At 35.3% G+C, this 20042-nt stretch overlaps 1 protein-coding gene and 1 long non-coding RNA gene across 4 annotated transcripts in view; one reads left to right on the forward strand and one right to left on the reverse strand.

Annotated features, from left to right (window-relative positions):
* LOC127062906 (uncharacterized) overlaps window positions 1-10830 on the forward strand; it is a 24368-nt gene extending 13538 nt beyond the window's left edge. Inside the window, exons 6-8 of one of the 2 annotated variants that reach the window (XR_007781219.1) lie at window positions 59-229; window positions 9613-9760; window positions 9927-10830. This is a non-coding gene — a long non-coding RNA (uncharacterized LOC127062906). The remainder of the gene's footprint in view (window positions 1-58; window positions 230-9612; window positions 9761-9926) is intronic. The other variant, XR_007781218.1, reaches the window with a different exon arrangement.
* Window positions 10831-11515: 685 nt separating this feature from the next.
* Window positions 11516-14925, reverse strand: LOC127062970 (basic helix-loop-helix neural transcription factor TAP). Of its 2 annotated transcripts, none has more exons than XM_050992036.1 (3): window positions 14859-14925; window positions 13356-13553; window positions 11516-13066 (listed from the first exon to the last, which is right to left on the reverse strand). In XM_050992036.1, exons 2-3 carry the CDS (start codon window positions 13539-13541, stop codon window positions 12545-12547), a joined length of 708 nt encoding a protein of 235 aa, XP_050847993.1. In that variant the 5' UTR covers window positions 13542-13553; window positions 14859-14925; the 3' UTR covers window positions 11516-12544. The 2 variants fall into 2 exon arrangements, with proteins under 2 accessions (XP_050847993.1, XP_050847992.1); XM_050992035.1 differs by lacking the exon at window positions 14859-14925 and adding an exon at window positions 13701-13938.
* Window positions 14926-20042: the final 5117 nt, after the last annotated feature.

The raw sequence follows: 20042 nt of genomic DNA on the forward strand, positions 1-20042 counted from the left end.
GAAATAATATTATACACGTATATATTTTTAGATACTAAAAAATAAATTAATTTTGCAGGGTGGACAATCCATCGATGCAGTTGAATGAATTTTCCCTTTGAAGTTGGACGGGTCAATCGAATTGTCTTGTTCTCCATCAAGAACTCGTCTCGAAAGGAGAATACACTAACTCGTTCTACGCAGCACGTTGCAAGAGGAGATTTGTTATCTGGATCAGATTTAAGTGCGGGTGCGTATGATCATCTACATGGGGGTAAAGCGGGCACCCTTTTATAGGGGATTCGAGGACGAAACGACTGAACTTTTCCTTTGAAAGAAACTGAAAAGGCTTACATAGCAATGGCGAATCATTTGCATTCATTGCAAAAACGTTATTCCAGTATCCTTTCTAGGGTTCGATTGTCTGATCGTCTTTGTCGTCATACACGAGTTTTTGCAGAACCCCAATTTCTGATAGATTATCTTTTAAAAATCTGTTCTTTTACGTAACGTGTAAATCATTTTTACAGAGAAGTTTAAACATTCATAGGAATAAATTAAACTTTTCTTGAATCATCGTTTATGTTATTAATGTATTAAGTACGTACGTTGGTATACAAAATAAAAGATGCAACTCTTCCATAATTTTATTTCAGAGATAGACGTGTTTTAATTGAAAGGTAGTGCAAATCGCTACAGGCAATTCACGTGATGCAAACATTTACCAACAAGCAGTACCCGAATCAATATCCTCCGGCTGTACTTAACGTTTCGTTTAAATGGAACCCTCTCGGTACACACTACGCAATACTTCAACGTGCAGTTGCCGTTTTTTTCTTCTTATGTTTTTTCTTTTTTTTTTGTATAGAGTTCTTTTTATTTTTATTTATATTCTGTAACGATGAATCTTTTTTTGAAGAAAATATTTGACAGTCTATAATGTCGTGTAACTTCGAAGTTATATATTTTTATATGTATTCATATTTTTTAAGTTTTATTTCATTTCATGGTCAAAACAGTTCGAAGTTTTTATTGATTTAATATAAGTTAATATATGAATAAAAATATAATTGATATATTATATAAAATTAGATAAAATTCCATCTTAAATTGGACAAAAATAGTAAGTTTTTGAGAAATTATAAACTGGCAGATTAAGGCTTCTATATTAATAACAATATATAATAATAATAATAATATATATTATATCGAAAATATATTATATTAATATATATCTATGTAGTTTCATAATATGATATATATATATAGTTACATATATTATAGTTTATTAGCTGATATATCATATTTATATCATAATATATATGCAATATAATAATATGTATATTATATATTATTAATATTATATTATTATAATATAAATATATACATATAATGTATGGTTGATGGAATACTTACAAACATAGTTTATGAAAGATATATTTACAGTTGGAACGTGAGAAAACTTTCCGATAATTCATGATTTTCAGTGGGAAATACAAACAACCTGTTTTTTCCTTGATCATGTTAATTTGTATCGAGATCTCCGATTATCGATGGGTTTACCCTCCGTAGAAAATGCATCGAAGAAGAGGATAGAATTTATCACGCAAATATTAGCACGCGTGGGCGTTCGGTGACAAACGTCGGAGAACGGCACGTGTCGAGGTTGATATCGCACATCGGGACGACACGTAATGTTTGCCGTTTAGCCGCGGAGCGTCGCTTTCATTTTCCGCTTCTTTTCGAAACGATTGGATAATAATCGATCACGATTAAATGGCCTGCCTGTTTATATAATCTACGTCCGAATAAATTTCTCTGGAAATTAATCAATACTGTATCATCATTTGAAGATATTTCAAAAAAATATAATCGTTCAAGATCGAACTAGTATCTTTTTTTTCCTTTTTTTTTTCTTTTACATTTACAAACTAATTTATTTATATCATTGTACAGAAGATAACTGATAGATAGCTGATTATAATTTGACTAAAGATAACTAATAGGTTTTGCAATCGTTAAATTCAATGTAAGATAGGAAAAATAAAAGTTATACAACAGATATTTTTGAATAAATCTTGTGGTTGAAAAGAGGATTTTAAACGGAAGCACGTGTACTTATATTCAGGTGGCACGTGTCCTCGTCACGGAATTAGTTTAAGAATCTGTCGTTGGCGTGAAAGCGATCATGATATCTCAATTACGAGGGCACTTTTACAGCCAAGTCGTAGAGCACGTGTCGGTGGTGTGAACTCGGTCGAGCTATCAATTTCTCAGTAGGCTCGTCGAAAGGCGTTTTCCCTTCCGATAGTACATTGGGAATCACGTGCGTCGATGGATCATGCACGCGACCACCATCACGATGTTCAGTGTTCTAACTTTTTTCCTCTACGATTAAGGATCAAGCCCATGTAAGATTGATCGGTGATGGAAGTGGGTAAACTTGTGGGAAAAATTTTGGCATCGGTAGTTATTATAATTTATATGAGTATAAAAAACAAATTGTGTAATCATAAGAAGTTAATGTTAAGATATATAATATAAGAATTTAGTTTGAACTGATAAAAGTTTAGAAAACTTATTTGTATTTCTTTTCTTTAATTTTTAATCTCCTTTCTTTTTTTTTTACGATTTTTCTTAATCATTTTCATTGAAAAATTTCAATCTACTCGAACGATTAGCAAGTGATCATTGATAGTGATAATTTTAAAAAATTTTATTTTCGATGGATCAAACTATGAAATCGATCGCTGATGATAAATGGATACTCGCGGAAATAACTCAGAAACGTTAAAAATTATGCGATCGCAAAGAACAAACTGTTCGATCGTTTTTAAAATAAAATGTAAATTATAATAACTTTCAGATTTCATTTAAACTGTGATTTCAAATAACATGGAACAAATTTTACTTTCAATTCTTTCTCTTCTTTTCCTAGAATTCTTTGTTAACCATTTACATTTAGAAAGGCTTGATATCTTTGAATTAAAAAAACAAGAAAAACCATAATCTTCTTTACACGTACTATCTTTTCTAATGTTCTCTAAGCTACTCGAGTTAGCACGCGACTTCCTAGCGAACGATCCGATTATTATTTTATTGTTGTTATCTTTTCGAACAACGTTTTTTCGTTCCAAGTACAACGAACGAAGGACAGTTGTTTTCGTAGAACACTTTGCTCCTTTTAAATGCAGCCAAATGCGCATAAACGCGCACATGTGAGAGCCATCAAGGCGGTCACGTGACCGGCACGTGCCGAACGCGATACCTTGGGTGTATGCGAAACTACCCTGTAGTTGGTTTTTCATGCAATTGGTTGGAAAGTATCGAAGAGATACTTCGTTCGTAAATCGTTTAAACGTATCCGTAAATATAATTACGAGGGATAATTCCAATAGAATTTTTATCCGATATTTTCAATTAGTTTATAAGTAACAAGTGCCTAATCGTTAATATTGCGATTGATTTTTTCGTAATGTACTTGACGCTCTTCGACTTAGTGGTCGGATATAACGTCTTAAATCTTTAGACTTAGATCTTGTTAGATGTAACCTCAGGTTTCAGAAGCCCTAGCTTCGTAGTGGTGTTAGAGCAGCATTGATTATTATCGTGGCGAAGAGGTGTGATTTTATTTAAAAAAAAAAAAAAGGAAAGAAAGAAAGAAAGAGAAAAAAGAAAAGAGATTTTCTCTTTAACGATCTCTTTAAAGATTTTTTACTATATTTATTATTTCATTATTTCATTAATTAAATTATTTTAATTATTATTTAACTAATTAATATAACAATTAAATGTATGAAATATATAATTGAATATATGGAATATAATGAAATAAATTAGAAAATATCGTAAATGATTTCTCGTTAAAAGCGACACAAAGATCTGATAAATCTCTTTAGAACTGTTAAATAGCTTGAAATTACAGGAGCCGGTGGTCTAAACGTCTCTTACTCACCCTCGAAAGCGAACTTTTCGTAATGCATTAAAATCGATTCGTTATGGACGTCAGGAATAGACCGAGGTCGTTTGATTTTCCTATTTTCTCCCTGCTTAAGCCGATTCTTTGCGGTGCGAACAAATTCGTCGAGAGGATGTTGCGTTCATGGCTTATGATTTTTTCTTCTTTTACTTTTCTTTTTCCTCTATTTTTTCTTTTTTTTTCTTTACGTTACAACGACGACGCGGAAGAGTGAGTCGATAAAAAAGTTAGATCAATAAACATCGTGATACTAATCGATCGGTCGGTTTCCTATTTTTTTTTTACTTTTCTTTTTTTATTATTCAAAGGTTTTACCAACGATTAAGTGAACTTCCGGCAGACGGTCTTATTCGTCTGAACGATTTTTAATCGATTATTCGTAAAGAAAAAAAAAAAATGTTTTCACTTTCCCTCCTTTTTCATCTCCTTTTCTCCTTTTCCCTTTTCTCTTTTTACTTTTTTTTTTCTTTCCAAGTATCAGGAAATTTACCGTAGTCGGTCTCACGTTAGCGATCGTCAGATCGAAAGATCAAAGAAGCGCAGGAGGAATAACTTTTCTTTTGGGAAAGAGTAGAAGAGAAAAATGAAAATATCGTTTCGAGTGGATGGTAGCCTATTTGAAGGGTCAAAAGCGCGAAAATCCTAGTCTTTGCAACACCGACTAACCGCGATGTAGGTATCTTAGATGTTTGCCGCAAAGAGTGGTGGATTTCAAAGGGACCGCTCTGATTTTTTTCTCTTCTTTTTTCTTTTTTTCTGAACATTACTTTTGGAGAGAGAAAGAGAGAAGGGAGGAAGGAAAAAGAGAGAAAGAGAGAAAGAGAGAAGGAGAAGAAGCGTGAAAAATGGGCGCACGCTTCGCCGAGAATTTCGGGGTGGCCGATATATCCGCGTGGTGGTCCTTCCGGAAAAATTTTTCCGTGAAAACGTGCTTAAACGTCTAAGTCCCAACATTTTCTATGAGGCTCACGTGAGAAATTCGAAGTTCGTGTGAAAATTAAGAAGCAAACGTAACTGATTGATTTTATTTTTGAATTTCTTTCGAGTTTCAAGATATGTGTATAATGTTTACTCAAACGTAAATACACGGTAATACATGAAAACAACGTAAATACATGGTGTGTTTACTTTCAAGAGTTTCCTAAACGTGAAGTACAACGTCTTGTCAGTTACCCTTGAGAAATCGATAGAGACGGACGTATGGAGACGTACGTTCGTATAGAGAAGGTATCGTTCTTCGTCGAGTGGATTCGTTCGTTTTTTTTTCTTTTATTTTTTGTTGACTACGCAAGGTAAAGAGTTAAATGGAAATTAAAGTCGTTAGCAGATGATCAAACAGTAGAAACGGACCACTGGACAAACGGACGAACGAACCATCGTCCACCCTATCGTGTTTCTTTTGCATAAAAAAAAATAGAAAAAACAATGGATTGATTAAAACGGACGAATCTTCCAGTCAATGGGATCGTCTTTCATTTAGACGTATTTTTTTAATTCAACGTAACGTTTATCGTTCGTTTTAAAAGTTTTGAGTCAAGAGATGGATATCGACAAATTTTTTTAATCTGTTGTTAAGGCGATGACTTATCCTTCGAAGCGTGACGGCCATCGCGTGATAGACCATATATACTATAGTTATCATACCAGCTACGGTGCGATTGTTATGAAATAATAATGTACATGTAGGGTTTATGCGGAGTTGGAACGTGAGGTGGCCGAAAGTAGAAGGGGAAATGTTGAGTGAAGGGGAGGGGGTGGGGGAAACAAGGAGGAGTATGCTGGGGTTGAAACGATCACAATCAAAGCTGGTGTACCGGTCATAGCGGGACACGTCAATTCTTTCCTTCCGGTGGTGCTCAATATAACGAACGATTTCAGTTATAGTAATGATAAATCATGAGAGAAAAAGATCTCTCGTATACATAGTTTTGACTCGCACCTGCTTTTTATATAACATTATCTTTTATTTTTATGTTTAGATAGAATCTAATATATATATATAATACCAGGTGAGGCACTTAATTTGATCAGCTTGAATAACTTTTAAATTATGCAAAAAGACAAAATTATTTGTGATAAGTAATTAAAAAAAAATATAATTTATTTACTGAGATTACATGGTATTAAGAGAGACATCACGTGGAATATATAACTTTCTTGATAAGTAACAGCAAGGAGATTTGAAAGTCAACTTTGTTTTTTTAAATGTAATACTTTCTTAGATGCCTCATACTATATATATCACCTCCATCGTGTATATACATATATTATATGACAGAATACGTTCAAGAAACTTTGTTTTATTTATTTTATTTATGTATCATAGTGATTTAAGAGAGTTAGATTTTCGCACAGTCTCAATAGGAAATTACGAGAACTTGGATATTCAGTGAACGTTTTCTTAGTTTATATAAAATTCAAAGAAATCGAGTCGATTCGAGTGGAGAGCTTGTTAACGAATCTACCCCGAGGGAGGATACGACCTCAACAGACACGTGTACCCTCTGCATTCTCCGACTAAATCTCGTTTTCGTACCCCTCCTTCTCTCTCTCTATCTTTCTCTTTCTTCTCTCGTGCATCAAAGTAAGAACCACTGGCGTTCGTAGGTGGCTCTTGGAGTTGGCGCGAATCGAAATACGGACAGATGGTCGAAGTTGCCGTCCCTCGACGATGGCGAACGCGTTCGCCAGTCGAAGGTGCTGCCATCGTTGATGTCGACGACGATCAAGCATGTGTGTACATATGTGTGCGCGTGTGTATGTGTGTATGTATTTGAAGGAGCACGTACGTAATACACAGACAAATCGAACAATAGTTAAATCAGGGTGAGGGCTCGGCCCTGCCCGAGGGCTGCTGTGGGTGTTTAATGAGCTGCCAGCCAGTGTCCGAAGGGGGAAACGGAGGGTAGAAGAGACGACAAACCGAGGGATTTTTACTTGGGTGCGAGAAGGATAGAAAAATTCAAAGACACGAGCTTCACCGGCATTACCACTTGACTGCTTATGGGACCGGCACCGTGTAAAGTGGAGGAATAACATTGCATATATTTTCTCATCTTCTTGAATAATTATTTTTTAGAACGTTGACATGATTTTTCATAGTGATTTATATCTGTAATACATGAAACTTTAACGAAATTTTTACATGTTTGTGAAATTTTTATTTTACATTCGTATATATTATATGACAGAATACATTTGAGAAACTTTCTTTTATTTATTTTATCGTAGTGATTGAGTTAGATTTTCGTATGGTCTCAATAGAAAACTAAGAGTATATATATGTTTGTTATATATATATTTCATAGTAGGTGTATAAATTTTTACAAATGCGTTTGTTACATATATATATATCTTTTTTTGATTTTAAGAGGTCGTAACATTGAATGAAATTTATGGCGCGTACTCAAACGGTCCGAGCCCTCATTATTCCGTCATAAGTTCACCGAACGTCCTTCTCTAGCGAGTTTAAAATTTTACGGGCAACTGACCGACCGTTCGCCATGGCAGCGTACGATCGGTCTCGCCATTCACGTGAGTAACGCTTGCGTGAAATCATTCTACCATTCAATAGTATTTTCTTTTTTTTTGTCTTCTCTCGAGGAGAAGCTCAAGCGATATTAAATTACTATTTGCTGGCTCGCGGTTTGCTCATCAATTCGAACCGACCCAGTTATGATATTAAGTTACTCTTCGTCGACGATTTAGGGGATTATGCGAGAATAAATGTGAAATTCAATATTCATCGCCGTTACATTTAGCTTTTCAATACCTTTTTACGAAAATTACACTTTTTCAAGCTTTTCAAATATCAAATTTTTACGAGGTACATACTTACTTAAATTTCAAAGAGTCTTCGATTTTGCATTGAATTTGTATTTTTATTTATTTATTCTTATTATTTATTCGACCGAATAAATCATTTTCATTTGGATTCTTATAGACATTGCTTCACCTCCGTTTCCTCGTACATATATATAAATTTTTTTTTTTAGTTAAGTCCATACAAGGAACCAACTCCACCCCTGATTCAAATAAAACTCATACAAATTCACCGTTCGAGATCAAATGCGCTTTGAGGCACGCGTGTAATCCTACGTAAGCTCACCCCATAGACCCAATAAAACGCGTACTTCCGCGAACGATCCACAATGAAGCTAAATCAATGATTTGTCCAAGGCAGTTCCAACATAGACTCTAATCCATGCTCTTGTATGTGATTAAAGTCTGATTCGAGGGCGTCGATACGGCTCATTGCGATTAATAACATGTGCATGTACCATTCGAAGTTATTCAGAAATGTAAGAAGATTTAACAGAGATAGAAAGACAAAGAGAAAGAGAGAGAGAGAGAGAGAGAGAGAGAGAGAGAGAGAGAGAGAGAAAGTAAAAAAGAGTAAATAATTTTATATCCCTTATATCATATATTTTATCTTAATACTGAATTTCTCAATATTGTATTCTTTAATATATTTCAGTGATCAGTATATGCATTTCTATGTCTACGTTTGCAACTACTGTTTATTTCTTTTCTTCTTCTTCAAAAAAAAAAAAAAAAAAAGAAAGAAAAGAAAGAGAAAAAAGAAATAGAAATAACTGAACGAACAAAAGAGACAGATTTTATTGATCAAGAGAAACGCTAGTAAACGTCGATCGTTAATTCGTGGTGTTATCGCTTATGGTTTGCAAGCTAGGGACGAACGATCGACTCCGAAGAACTCGGAGGTTCGATGAAGCAGGGACCAGCTCGCGTCATCTCGTGATGAATGCCTAGCTAGGCCGGGCATTCTTCAAGTAAATTATAGTCTTGAATGGCAGCACAGTGGGGGGTTGGTTGGCACGCGTACGGTGGGGTACACCTGCCCCCCGTAGACATCTGTCCCCTATATTTCCATCGCGAGTCAAAGTACTCTGTATTCTGGCTCCAGTACTTGTATTTTCGATAGTCACTGTCAACTTTTTTCGATGTCTCTTCGATTTCGACGAAAACGCTGACGTTTTTGACATCTGACCGTAGGACGTTCTTCCTTGATATTGATTTTTTACCTCAATAGATTTTAATCATTTTCCTCGATGAAGAATCTTTTTCAAATAAAAGGGCTTTCCATATTTTAGCTAACCAATTCTCGTTAATATATATGTACATATATATATATATATATATGTATGTATGTATATCCGATGAGAGAAAACTTAGAGGACGAGTTCCATGACGCACTGTTCGAACGTCCATTGTTTGTGGTTTAGCACAAAAGCCTGCAAATGCCAACTCACAATGAAAAGCCGTCTTTCTACCCCACGCATATATGTACTACCAACAGCAAAGCAGTACTCTACGGTAGCTACGGTAGCACGAGCTAAACAGATGCCGAAATACGACGCTGAAAGATCTTTCTCGAGTTCTCTCTCTCCTTTTTATTTCGTATTCGTGTTGGCCGCCCGTGTCCGTCTCTATCGATAGTCTTTTAGGGTAAACACGTTCCCTATTCTGTTTTATTTTCTAAAAAAAAAGAAAAAAAAAAGACAGAAAGGAAGAGAAAAAGAATTATACCACCTAATAGGTATAACGTTGTAACCGATGAAATTTCATAGTTTTTTATTCAACAGAAATTGAATCGAACGAGCGATTGAAAACGTTTTCATTGTGCTTTTCAGATATTTAATATTGTTTAAAAATATCATCAGGGATCGAAGTTTTGTTCACGGACAGAATGGATTCCTTTCGATTAACAGCAGGGTGTACGATCCTGCTTCGCAGTCATGGCCATTAATCTTCGATTAAGTGCTCAACGATTCGGTCAAGGTAATTTCACGAATTTTCGTGAATTAGGAAAACGTTCCCCTCTCTTCTGTTTTCGGATTCGTAGCAGAGTTATCCTCTCTCTCTCTCTATCTTCTTTTATATAGTCTCCCTCTCTCTCTCTCTCTGTCTGTCTGTCTATTTCTTTCTCTCTCTCTTCTCTCAACAGGGGAGCCAAGGCTGTCAGCCACCAGTATGTCACCGTACAGACCAGCACCCCAACACAATGACGGCCATGCATGCGATCGATATGTGCACTCGACGGAAACGACCCAACGAAAGGTCGATTAAAGTGAAATCACGACTTGCCGTGAGTTGTCTGCGTAAGCTGAAAAAGGTTCTATACTTTTGTTATAAAACGATGTTCTCGCGATTGAAAAAATTGTTTAAACCGTTTCATTGCCTATTATTAAATTAATTTAAACAATCGCAGACTGCAATAGTTTTTCTTTTTTCTTTATTGATTCTTATCGATATCATTGTAGTTAGTTTGGATGTTGAAAGATTTGATTCGGGGAATGTTTGATTGGTTGTTGGGAGCGGGGTACATGTATCAACAAAAACCGATCGAATCCCCTAAAATTCTAGATCCCAATAGAATCTGTCTGGATCCTGAACCTTCTGTCGCGTTATGCACACAGTGATATATCGTCGACATAATGGTTCTATTGAAGCATTACCATTATTGGCAAGATTTGGGGAAACGATCGAGCGTGCTAACGGATTCGTCGCAGCTTGCTAGCTGTTTGCAAATAGCTTCTCTCTCTTTCTCTCTCTTTCTCTTTATACGAAATTATTGATCGAATGTTAAACTACGTGACGAATTTCTATGATGTATATCTAGTAAATTACCTGTAAAATATATTTCTAATTGTCTTTAAATTTACGCGAGCGTGATATCATTTTGAGGAATTTTCAAAATCAAAAATGGCTACGACGATAACGATAAGAATCAATGAAAAGCTTTCTAACAGACGATACAATACATTCTTACGTTATTTTAAAATTATTACCTACTTTTTCATTTTTGTTTGTTCGGATGGCACCATCAAATTCGATTAGCAACTGTTGTCTTAACATTTTCCAACAATTCTCTATCATATTATTCGACGTTAGAGAAACGAATGTTGCGAGATCGAAGCAAAATATTTTCCTTCGATACTGCGCTTTTCACGAATGTTTTGATAAAGCCACTCTCTCGGGTTGACTTTTCCATTTCGATGAAGTATTCCTATTCAGTTATTTATTTTTCTAACACTTGCCACTTGGATCACAAAGTGGGTGACGCCTACTTACTTTTATCATGGAAATGGTCTAACGTTGCAGTTGCCATTTTTTGAATAGAATAGATATAAAAGATAGATATTCTACGTGTTTTGCATAGTCGCTAGCAGTTTCGATTCATACATTTTACGTGAATTATTACGAATACCATTTTGTTGGGGAATCTTAAAGATGATTTTGCGGTAGGAAAATCTGTTTTTCAATTGTTGCTTTTTCTAAGCATTTCAAAGTCACGTTCCTGATGTAATCCGTTGGATTAGTTGGGTAGGTGTAATCTCAGCCACGATTTGTGATACATCTGCCCCATGCTCGTTCTTCTAAAGGACACGTGCCGTGGCACGTGTTCTTTCATTCCAAATAGGAAGCGATTTCATTCCTGCAAAGTGGTTCCTTGGCCAATTTGGATGGAGATTATCTCGTAACGTTAAATGAAGGATAATAATAACAATGCATAGGTATGTATATATGATAAAATATGATTTATTGATGTAAGTATAAAGTCTGTACAATATATATTCCCTGAATGGATAAAATTCCGTATTAAGATAAGGACACTGGCGTGGGGGAACATTATTTTATATCTAATTAATATAAAATAAAATAAAAAATTCGATCTTTCCCTCGATTATACGTTATGGATAAAATGAGATCAAGCGTTCGAGATCAACTTAAAAACATCGATGACTAGAACAATGAGGAACGCGTGTAAAGATGTATCTATGAAAGAAGTCCGATAAAAATGATAATTCGGAACTATCGAGACCGAAGGATTTAGAGGAGATTACTGATAATGGCGGCATGTTTATAATAATGATTAACTTATAATTAGCTTAAGCGTTCTAAATTCAATTTAAATAGATTACTCTCTTACAAAGTAGATAACGATAACCTTTTGGTATTGTTCTTTAATTTTTTTTTCTTCTACGACTTCTAATCGACTATCGACTTGAAGTCTCTCGATTAAACCGGTTATACTGATAATAGTTACGAAGGAGAAGAAATACGATAATAATTATCGCTGAGTTTTGCTTTCGTACGTAATAAATTTGCACTATTATTACTCATTGATTTTCAATTAACTGTTCGAAGTTGGACAACGATCGCAACAGTAAGAAAATAATTTCTCCATCGTATTTCTTCCAAACGTTTTCGTTATTGCATCGTAAATATATACCGACGATATTCTACGGTAAATTCTCTCTCTCTCTCTCTCTCTCTCTCTCTCTCTCTCTCTCTCTCTCTCTCTCGATTAAATTTATCGAAACGTAGCAAACACTTTGGTATTATTATCACGCGATAGAAAGTTCGCGCAAAGAGAACACATGATCGGTAGAACCATCCTAGTATTCGATATATTCAAATACGATAATGGCTCGATACATATATTCGTAAAAATACATTCGATGTCGATGGCACAGATAGATCAAAGGATTTCGTCTGTTATTTCGTTGAATGAAAATCTAATACGAAAGAGAACAGACGATACAATACGATGTCCAAATCTTAAAGGCACTGATACATGCTGTTGTGATGAGTCATGTGATGATGTGGCTGAGAAATTTGATGATGTGGATACATCCTTTGCTCGTAACATGGCTGATATTGTTGTGGTATCGGTGGACTGACACTCTGATCGCTATAGCAATCATATTCTTGCCATTCCGGCACGAATCTTTCCTGAGGATAGGGAAATGTCGCTGCGTGACTCGGTCCAAGTCGTTTTTGTGCAGCTACAGCACAACTTCCGGTCGAAGACGTGATCATGTTACCGTTCTCACTGATGCTGACTGTTACATTGCCGACGTTGACGGTTACCTCACCGCTTTCAGAGTTTCCTAAGGTTTGAGAGAGAGCCCATATGTAATTGTGAGCGAACCGAAGGGTCTCGATCTTCGTCAACTTGGTGTCTTCGGGAAACGTAGGTAAAGCCATCCTTAGTCTTTCTAGTGCATCGTTCAGCGTGTGCATTCTGTGCCGTTCTCGATCGTTTGCCTTTATCCGACGATTCCTTTTCAATCTGAGTACCTAAAGTATCAAAGAAAATAGGATTCTTTCACTTTTGCCCCTATCTCTTTATTTCTTTTTATTTTATTTCGTTTTATTTTATCTGTTATCATCCATGATCTTTCTCTTCTTCTCTTTTATCAGATTGTATCTTAAGATCTTACATCTTTTTTAACCTTTACGATTTTTTAAATGGCACCAACATTAATTGCGACGAAATAGAAAGATTCATTGGATACGATTGGTAAGTAAATAGTTAGTGAATTTGAATAGAGGCAATTTAGAATCGTCATTGTTTCGAAATATTTACCTGGGTTGGACTTTTGCACCGCGTATTCCGAGTTTTCTTCCGTTTGTCTTCCTTCGCAGGTGGAAAGAGACCATCCGCGGATAATTCGTGTTTCGGAGACTCGAAACTGACATCAAAGCCGGAGTCGGATGAACTGGATAGTTCGTCGAAGCCTCCCTCGCTACAGAATGAATATTCCGATGACATCGCGGTGATTCACTATAACACGAAGACAATCACTCTTACGTGATAATCGAGTAACCGATGAGTAATTTTCTTTTTTGGTTTTCTTTGTTACTTTATCAAACAATTATACACTGCAAAGCTTTTTATATTTCGAACAAACGATATATCTCTTCTGTATACCTTGAGTATATTATCGAAGATGACAATAGAAATGAATTATCCTTTGGAAAACACAGAGAATGTTTCACGAACGATCACACAGAATCACAATCGAATTGAAATAAAATTGATAATATTGCAATTAATGTTCGCGATCGTACGTTCTCGTCACGCCATCATCAAGTCGAAAGAGACGAATAAGAGAATAGGAAAGAACGCAAAAGCGAAAATAAGAATCGAACGAGCGGACTAGGCGGGGTACAATTTGGTACTGTGCATGTGAGAAGGGGCTCTTAGAGCATATATACTGTCCCGGGGGTATTTCGCCCCCTCCACAAGACCCGACGGCCACCGTCTATGGGGCACCGTACCAAGAGTTCACCCCATAATCACTGCGGAGGGGTACCTAACGTTCCTATCCCTTCGTCTCTCTCTCTTCTCTATACTCCTCCCATTTTCTCTCCCTTACCCCCACTTTTCTCTATATGCGTTAGACGCGTGCCATAGAGAAAAAAGGAGAGAATGAGAGAGAGATAGATAGATAGAAAGAGAGAGAGAGAGAGAGAGAGAGAGAGAGAGAGAGAGAGAGAGAGAGAGAGAGAGAATGAAAGAGACAGAGAAGTATGTAGCTGCCTTGTTAGAAGATTAGAGGTTTTTAGGGTGATTACACCGCTTTGAGATTTCGCGTACAACCGAGCCCTTCTTTTTAAGTCCGTCTACCGAGAAAACAAAACGATTTATCTCGAACCATAGTCACGGAGAATTTCATGTTTCGTTTCTGTTGTTTTCTGTTTCGGAGTCTTTCATAGTTTACTTTGTCCCGTTTACAGATCAGATCTGTCATACGTATCCCTTGTCTGTATGCTTACGATCTAAAAAGATTTTCTAAAAAATTGTTCTCAATTAATTTAATCGAGTTGAATTAATCTGTCTTTTATGTCTTAAAAATGATGTCATCTTTTCTTCTTTTTTTTTTTTTTATTAAATACGGCTCGTTTTCGTATCGTTTTATATAACTTTTTGTAGATTAATGTCGGATTAGCTGCACGGCATAAAGGATTGCCTATCATCAGGGGAAGTAGTTATTGCAAGAGCGAATCTTATAAGACCGCGGATCTATTTTTGTAGAAATTTACTTTGTAGATTTTGTAATAGATCAATTAGCGTTTGTTAACTTACCTGAAAAGGAAAATGAAAGTTTTGTCTATATATATAGAAATCTGCACTTTCAAAAGGTCTCGACTCGATCGCGACGTTCAATGTATAACTAAAGCATAAGTGGCAGGTAATCTAATAAAGCCAACTACGACCATATGTCGTATCCGCTAATCAGTTGATAATACCTATGACATTGCTATAGAAACCATCGGTTCGACGATGTCATACGACGTAAGAATGACGTCGAATTGCAAATTTGGTTGATCAAACAGATTTCGTGTCATTTCTACTTGCGAAAGGGTTTATTAGAAAACACCTGATAATTCGTATCTTTTGAAGGATACAAATTTGAAAACGTCATACATACATATACACGCACACACACACCCATATACATATATATATATATATATATATATATATATACACATGTATACATACATACATACACACACACACACACACACACACACATATATACATAATATAGATAATATTTCTTTAAAAAATTTTAGTATGGAATTTTCTTATTGGTTTTAAAGAAGATATGGAATTAGGATAGATTTATGATAGAAATTATAATAGATTTCTTTTACGAATTCGAAGTTAAAGTGTGTAAAGGGATCAACAGAAAGATAGGGCATACCGGTGACGAAGAAAACGTGTAAACGTCCATCAATCATGTTGTCAATTACGTAAGACAAGTAATTTAATAAAAAATTCGAAGATCGTGCCTTATGAATTCTAATAATTCTATCCTTACATCCCCGTCGTGTGTAGCTTCGATTAATCGTGTCTCTTTGAACCGTCACGAACAATATAAAAGACACCGAGGTGACATATATAGGAACGAAAAATATATCAGGACCCACGTGTGGTCTGTTTGCTTAACGATTTGTTATCATGACATATTCACGCTATTCTGAGTGCACTGTCAATAATTTCTTCAATGAGAACAAACAGAACTTCTCGCGCTGGTGGTGCAAATCACCGTCGACCCTTTTTTCACGTCGATTCGCGCTCTTTTCCCTGTTGAATCGATCGTAGCTATTTTTTTTTTCTTTTCTTTTCTGTTTTTTTCCTGAAAAATATTACAGCGAAATTATCGCTAAAATCCATATGATAATTCCTTTGATAGTTTCGATAGGATAATTTTTTTCTTTCTTCTTTTTTTATTTCTCCATCCGTGTTTTAAAATATTTATTTTGCTCGATGTAGCCATTATGTAAGGTCAAACTGACGAGGCTACGTTTCTTCGATTTTTTGATTTCTTTTTTTTTTCTTTTCTTTCCTTTTTCTCTATGCAATTTACTTTTACGTCCAATCGATCAAAAGAAACGACGAAACTACTTTCGAGAAAAGTTCATGCGGTTTTGTTAGGCCATTGGATGTAGCGAGTTTTCTTTCTCATACGATTTCTCGTTTAACGACTTTAGGTAAATTAGTCGTCTCGGAGAAAGTAAAAGAAACGTTTCCTCTATATCATCGAGACGAGAATTTACGTTCCAATGTCAGGGTTGGGATGGAGTATAATATAATTTTTGCGTAGAGGTAAAGAAAACTTGTCGTATAAAGATAGACACGTGATATTATTGGACACGAATGTTATTAGAACGTATACATTAATTGTACATTATTTCCTGTTACGTCGATATTTTCTATTCGTTTCCTTGGAGAAATGCTTCTTTTTCACAATTAGAGACGGTCGCTTAAACATGATCACTCTACCGTAGACTTTCGCGCTTTCTCAGAAACAATTAACGTCATATAACTTGTTTACAACATTTCCTTTCAAATGGCACTTAACTGATCATGATTAATTTCATACTGATGATTACGAACGTAGCGATCAAGTGCATTTATTTTAATACGATGAGGAAACTTCTATAAAATTTCACGCTACAATACGATATGTACTTTGATTTAATTTTAAAATTTACGAAGGGTGGAACGTTAGAAGAAAATAAATTTTTTCGTTCCGTAAATTCGTTGCATTTCGATATATTCAAAGACCCTACGACATTCGGGTCTACCCTTTCCATAAAAAAAAAAAAAAAATAGAAAATATATCGACTTTAACGGTAGCAACCCTTTTCACACTGAAAATTCGTACTAGTCGTCGATAAAAGATCCCCGTGAAATCGAAACCGCCGAGGACACATGTTCGATCGAAGCTATACGGAAATATTGGAAATTACACGAAAGATTTGCTCTTGGGGCGTGAAGAATCGAAGATCAAATAAAAAAAGAAAGGGGCGTGCCCGGTGTTAGCAAGAATCAAGAAGAGAGAATCGTTGTCTCGCAAAAAGGGTACCGAACACACGCTGAAAAACGATTCGCTCTAATTGGATAATTTATCGATGACTACGGCAATAAATCGAATTTCGACACTTCATCGAGTCGAACGTTCATATTGGTTTTCTTTAACAAGAACGAATTAATTTTATCTAAATTCATTTTCTTACCTTTGCTTATTTTTATATATTTCTTTGACGTTATCTCAATCTCTTTATTACTCAATCTCTTTGTTCTGTCCAAATAAAAATTATATCACGTGAAATTTATAAAATATTATCGCTTATATTATTTAAAAACTATTACCAGATTAGTTAAGATTAGATATCAGAACATTTGTTTACGAAGTAACGATAAATATTTTTTTATCGATAAAACGAAAGAGAATGTTTTTAAAAATGCGTATATATACAAGTAAGTATGTAACTTTAAAGTTACGCGACGCTATAAATAATTAACCCTTTATAACCGAGCTTTTCGTCATATCTACAAACAAAATTATATAATGAGAAATTTTACAGTATTAGTTGTACTAATATTAATATAAAACGTAACTTCAAAGTTACATATTAAAAAAGAATTAACTCTTTATAATCGAATTTTCTTTTTCCTTTCCTTTCATCGTGTCTACAAACAAAACTACACGAAATTACCTGTCCTTGTACTTGTTAAATAAAACTTATATAATCAAAATTAAATGTGTAAGAATGAAATGAAATGAAATGAAAATTAAAAAATAATAGACGCAAGTACGTCACTTTAAAATTACACGACGTTAGAGAGGAAATTGCTAATTCGGATTTCCTCAACGTTCAAGAGAATGTAATACTTGTTCTCTTTTCCTATACCTTTTCGTTACGTTAATTAGCACGAAAGAAGCGTATTACGAGTGTATCGGTATATACTATGTGTTACCGCACACATAAGCGAACGTTTACACGTGTAAAAGGTGATCTGGTCTCATGCGTAAAAGGTGTATGGCGTCGTGAGAAGTGGGTTAACCGGCATACGAAACACATTCTCGTTCATTTACGATACTATGTATTTATACAAATGTAACTAGACAGAAACATATATATGTGTGTGTGTGTGTATACATATATATATAGATTCACGTTCACGAGAGAATTCCCAGGATCTGAGAATTACAAGAGTCGATCGCAAAAATGTCGGCCAGTCGTGAAGAAGAGATCTTACACGATGATCTTTATGCAAGCAGATTTATATGCCTCTATCCCACGCCTTTCTAGTTTCTTCCTCGTGGTTCATCGTACTTTTAAAAGTGCATCCGCGTCTATGCAACTTCTCTCTGTCTCTATCTCTATTTATTTCTCTCTCTCTCTCTCTCTCTCTCTTTCTGTTTCTGTCTACCTATCTCTATCTCTCTTTCTCTTTTTCACACACTCGTCCTTTCTCCTTCGACTTATCCTCGTATTTAGCACACGACCTACCACCGTACTCAGCTTCGTTCTATTATAAACGCACTTACGCTTCGTTAACTCGCTGTGACATAATCAGCTTGGCACGTCATTTTTATTAATCAACGTTCGAAGAAGCGAGTAAATATATACTTACGTTAACATTCGTTTCATACGACGAAGGGAGAAAATGATTAATTCGTTCGTTGATGGTAAAGCGATAAAATAAAACTAAATCGTTCTTATGTAATTACGATCACTTCCGTGATAAATACGATCAAGATTTAACAGTCTAATTATGATCTATCTATTCTGCACGAATGACAACGTCTAAATGAAAACATTAAAAAGTTTCAGTGAAAGTAAGAGTGACTTGAGATTTGATAAGTCGATTCTTTGATATAAATCGACTGTTCCTTCATCGGGTAAGTATCGAAGTGATAAAAAAAGAAGAAATCGTTGTACCAACGGATTATATCCTCTCTAACAGAAGAAAACGATCTGTGTCGTGCTCGTAGAATTGTTCGGTACTTTATCGTTAAAGGTGGAGCTGCTTGAGTTGGTCTTTGCTAACTGTACACGACCCCTTCTCCGAGATTCGCCAATCTCTTCTCTCTCTCTCTCTCTTTCTTTCTTTATTTCTTTCTCTGTCATTTTCTTTCTTTCTAGCAATCTCCCCACTTCTTTCCTTCTTCTTTCATTTCTTCATCATTTTACTTGGACCACTTGGAATATTCGTCCTTTATTACTTAACTCGATTCACGAAAATCTTCTTTTCTAGTGTCCTCTTTATTTTTTGAAAGTGAAAAAAACTAAGATAAAGATAGATAGATAGATAGAGAGAGAGAGAGAGAGAGAGAGAGAGAGAGAGAGACGAAGGTGAAGATTGAGACAGAGAAAAGTGGGGAGAGCCATCGGCATTTTAACGTTGCTCTTTCGCAGTCCATACTCTGTACGTGCTGCTTACCTTGGCTCTAGTCAGAGTACTGCTGGTAAAAGGACCTTTTGAACTATTCCAAGAAACAGCCAATGAGAGAGGATCGACTTATGACGAGGCGGCCGAGTTATCCAAGTTGCCTCATCGACGTGTAACCAACGCTAATACAAATGCGATTCGTGTTATTGCGGGATTGAGAAAATGGAGCAATTCAGCGGGAAGAAGTTTGATGATAAAAGGACGATGCATTTTTCTTTTTTTATTTTGTTTTTCCCGTATTTTTTTTTTTTTTTAATTATGTTCCCTTCACAAACGAGAATCGTTATTAGATTGGACAGTAGAATTATAAACATATGTGAGTATATGTTTGCTATATTTTTTAGAATTTTATCGTTCAAATAAGATAACAAAATGTTTTCTAGCGTAATCGAAAGAAATTTTATAAATTTTTAGGTATTGAGATAATAATGTTAAATTATTCTTACGAGATAGTTATTCGTTAGTAACAATTGTTGTTTGTAATTATTGTTGTTTGTAAAATATAGTCGTTAGAAG

The sequence above is a fragment of the Vespula vulgaris genome, chromosome 4, assembly GCF_905475345.1.
Source record: "Vespula vulgaris chromosome 4, iyVesVulg1.1, whole genome shotgun sequence".
Classification (NCBI taxonomy): Eukaryota; Metazoa; Arthropoda; class Insecta; order Hymenoptera; family Vespidae; genus Vespula; species Vespula vulgaris.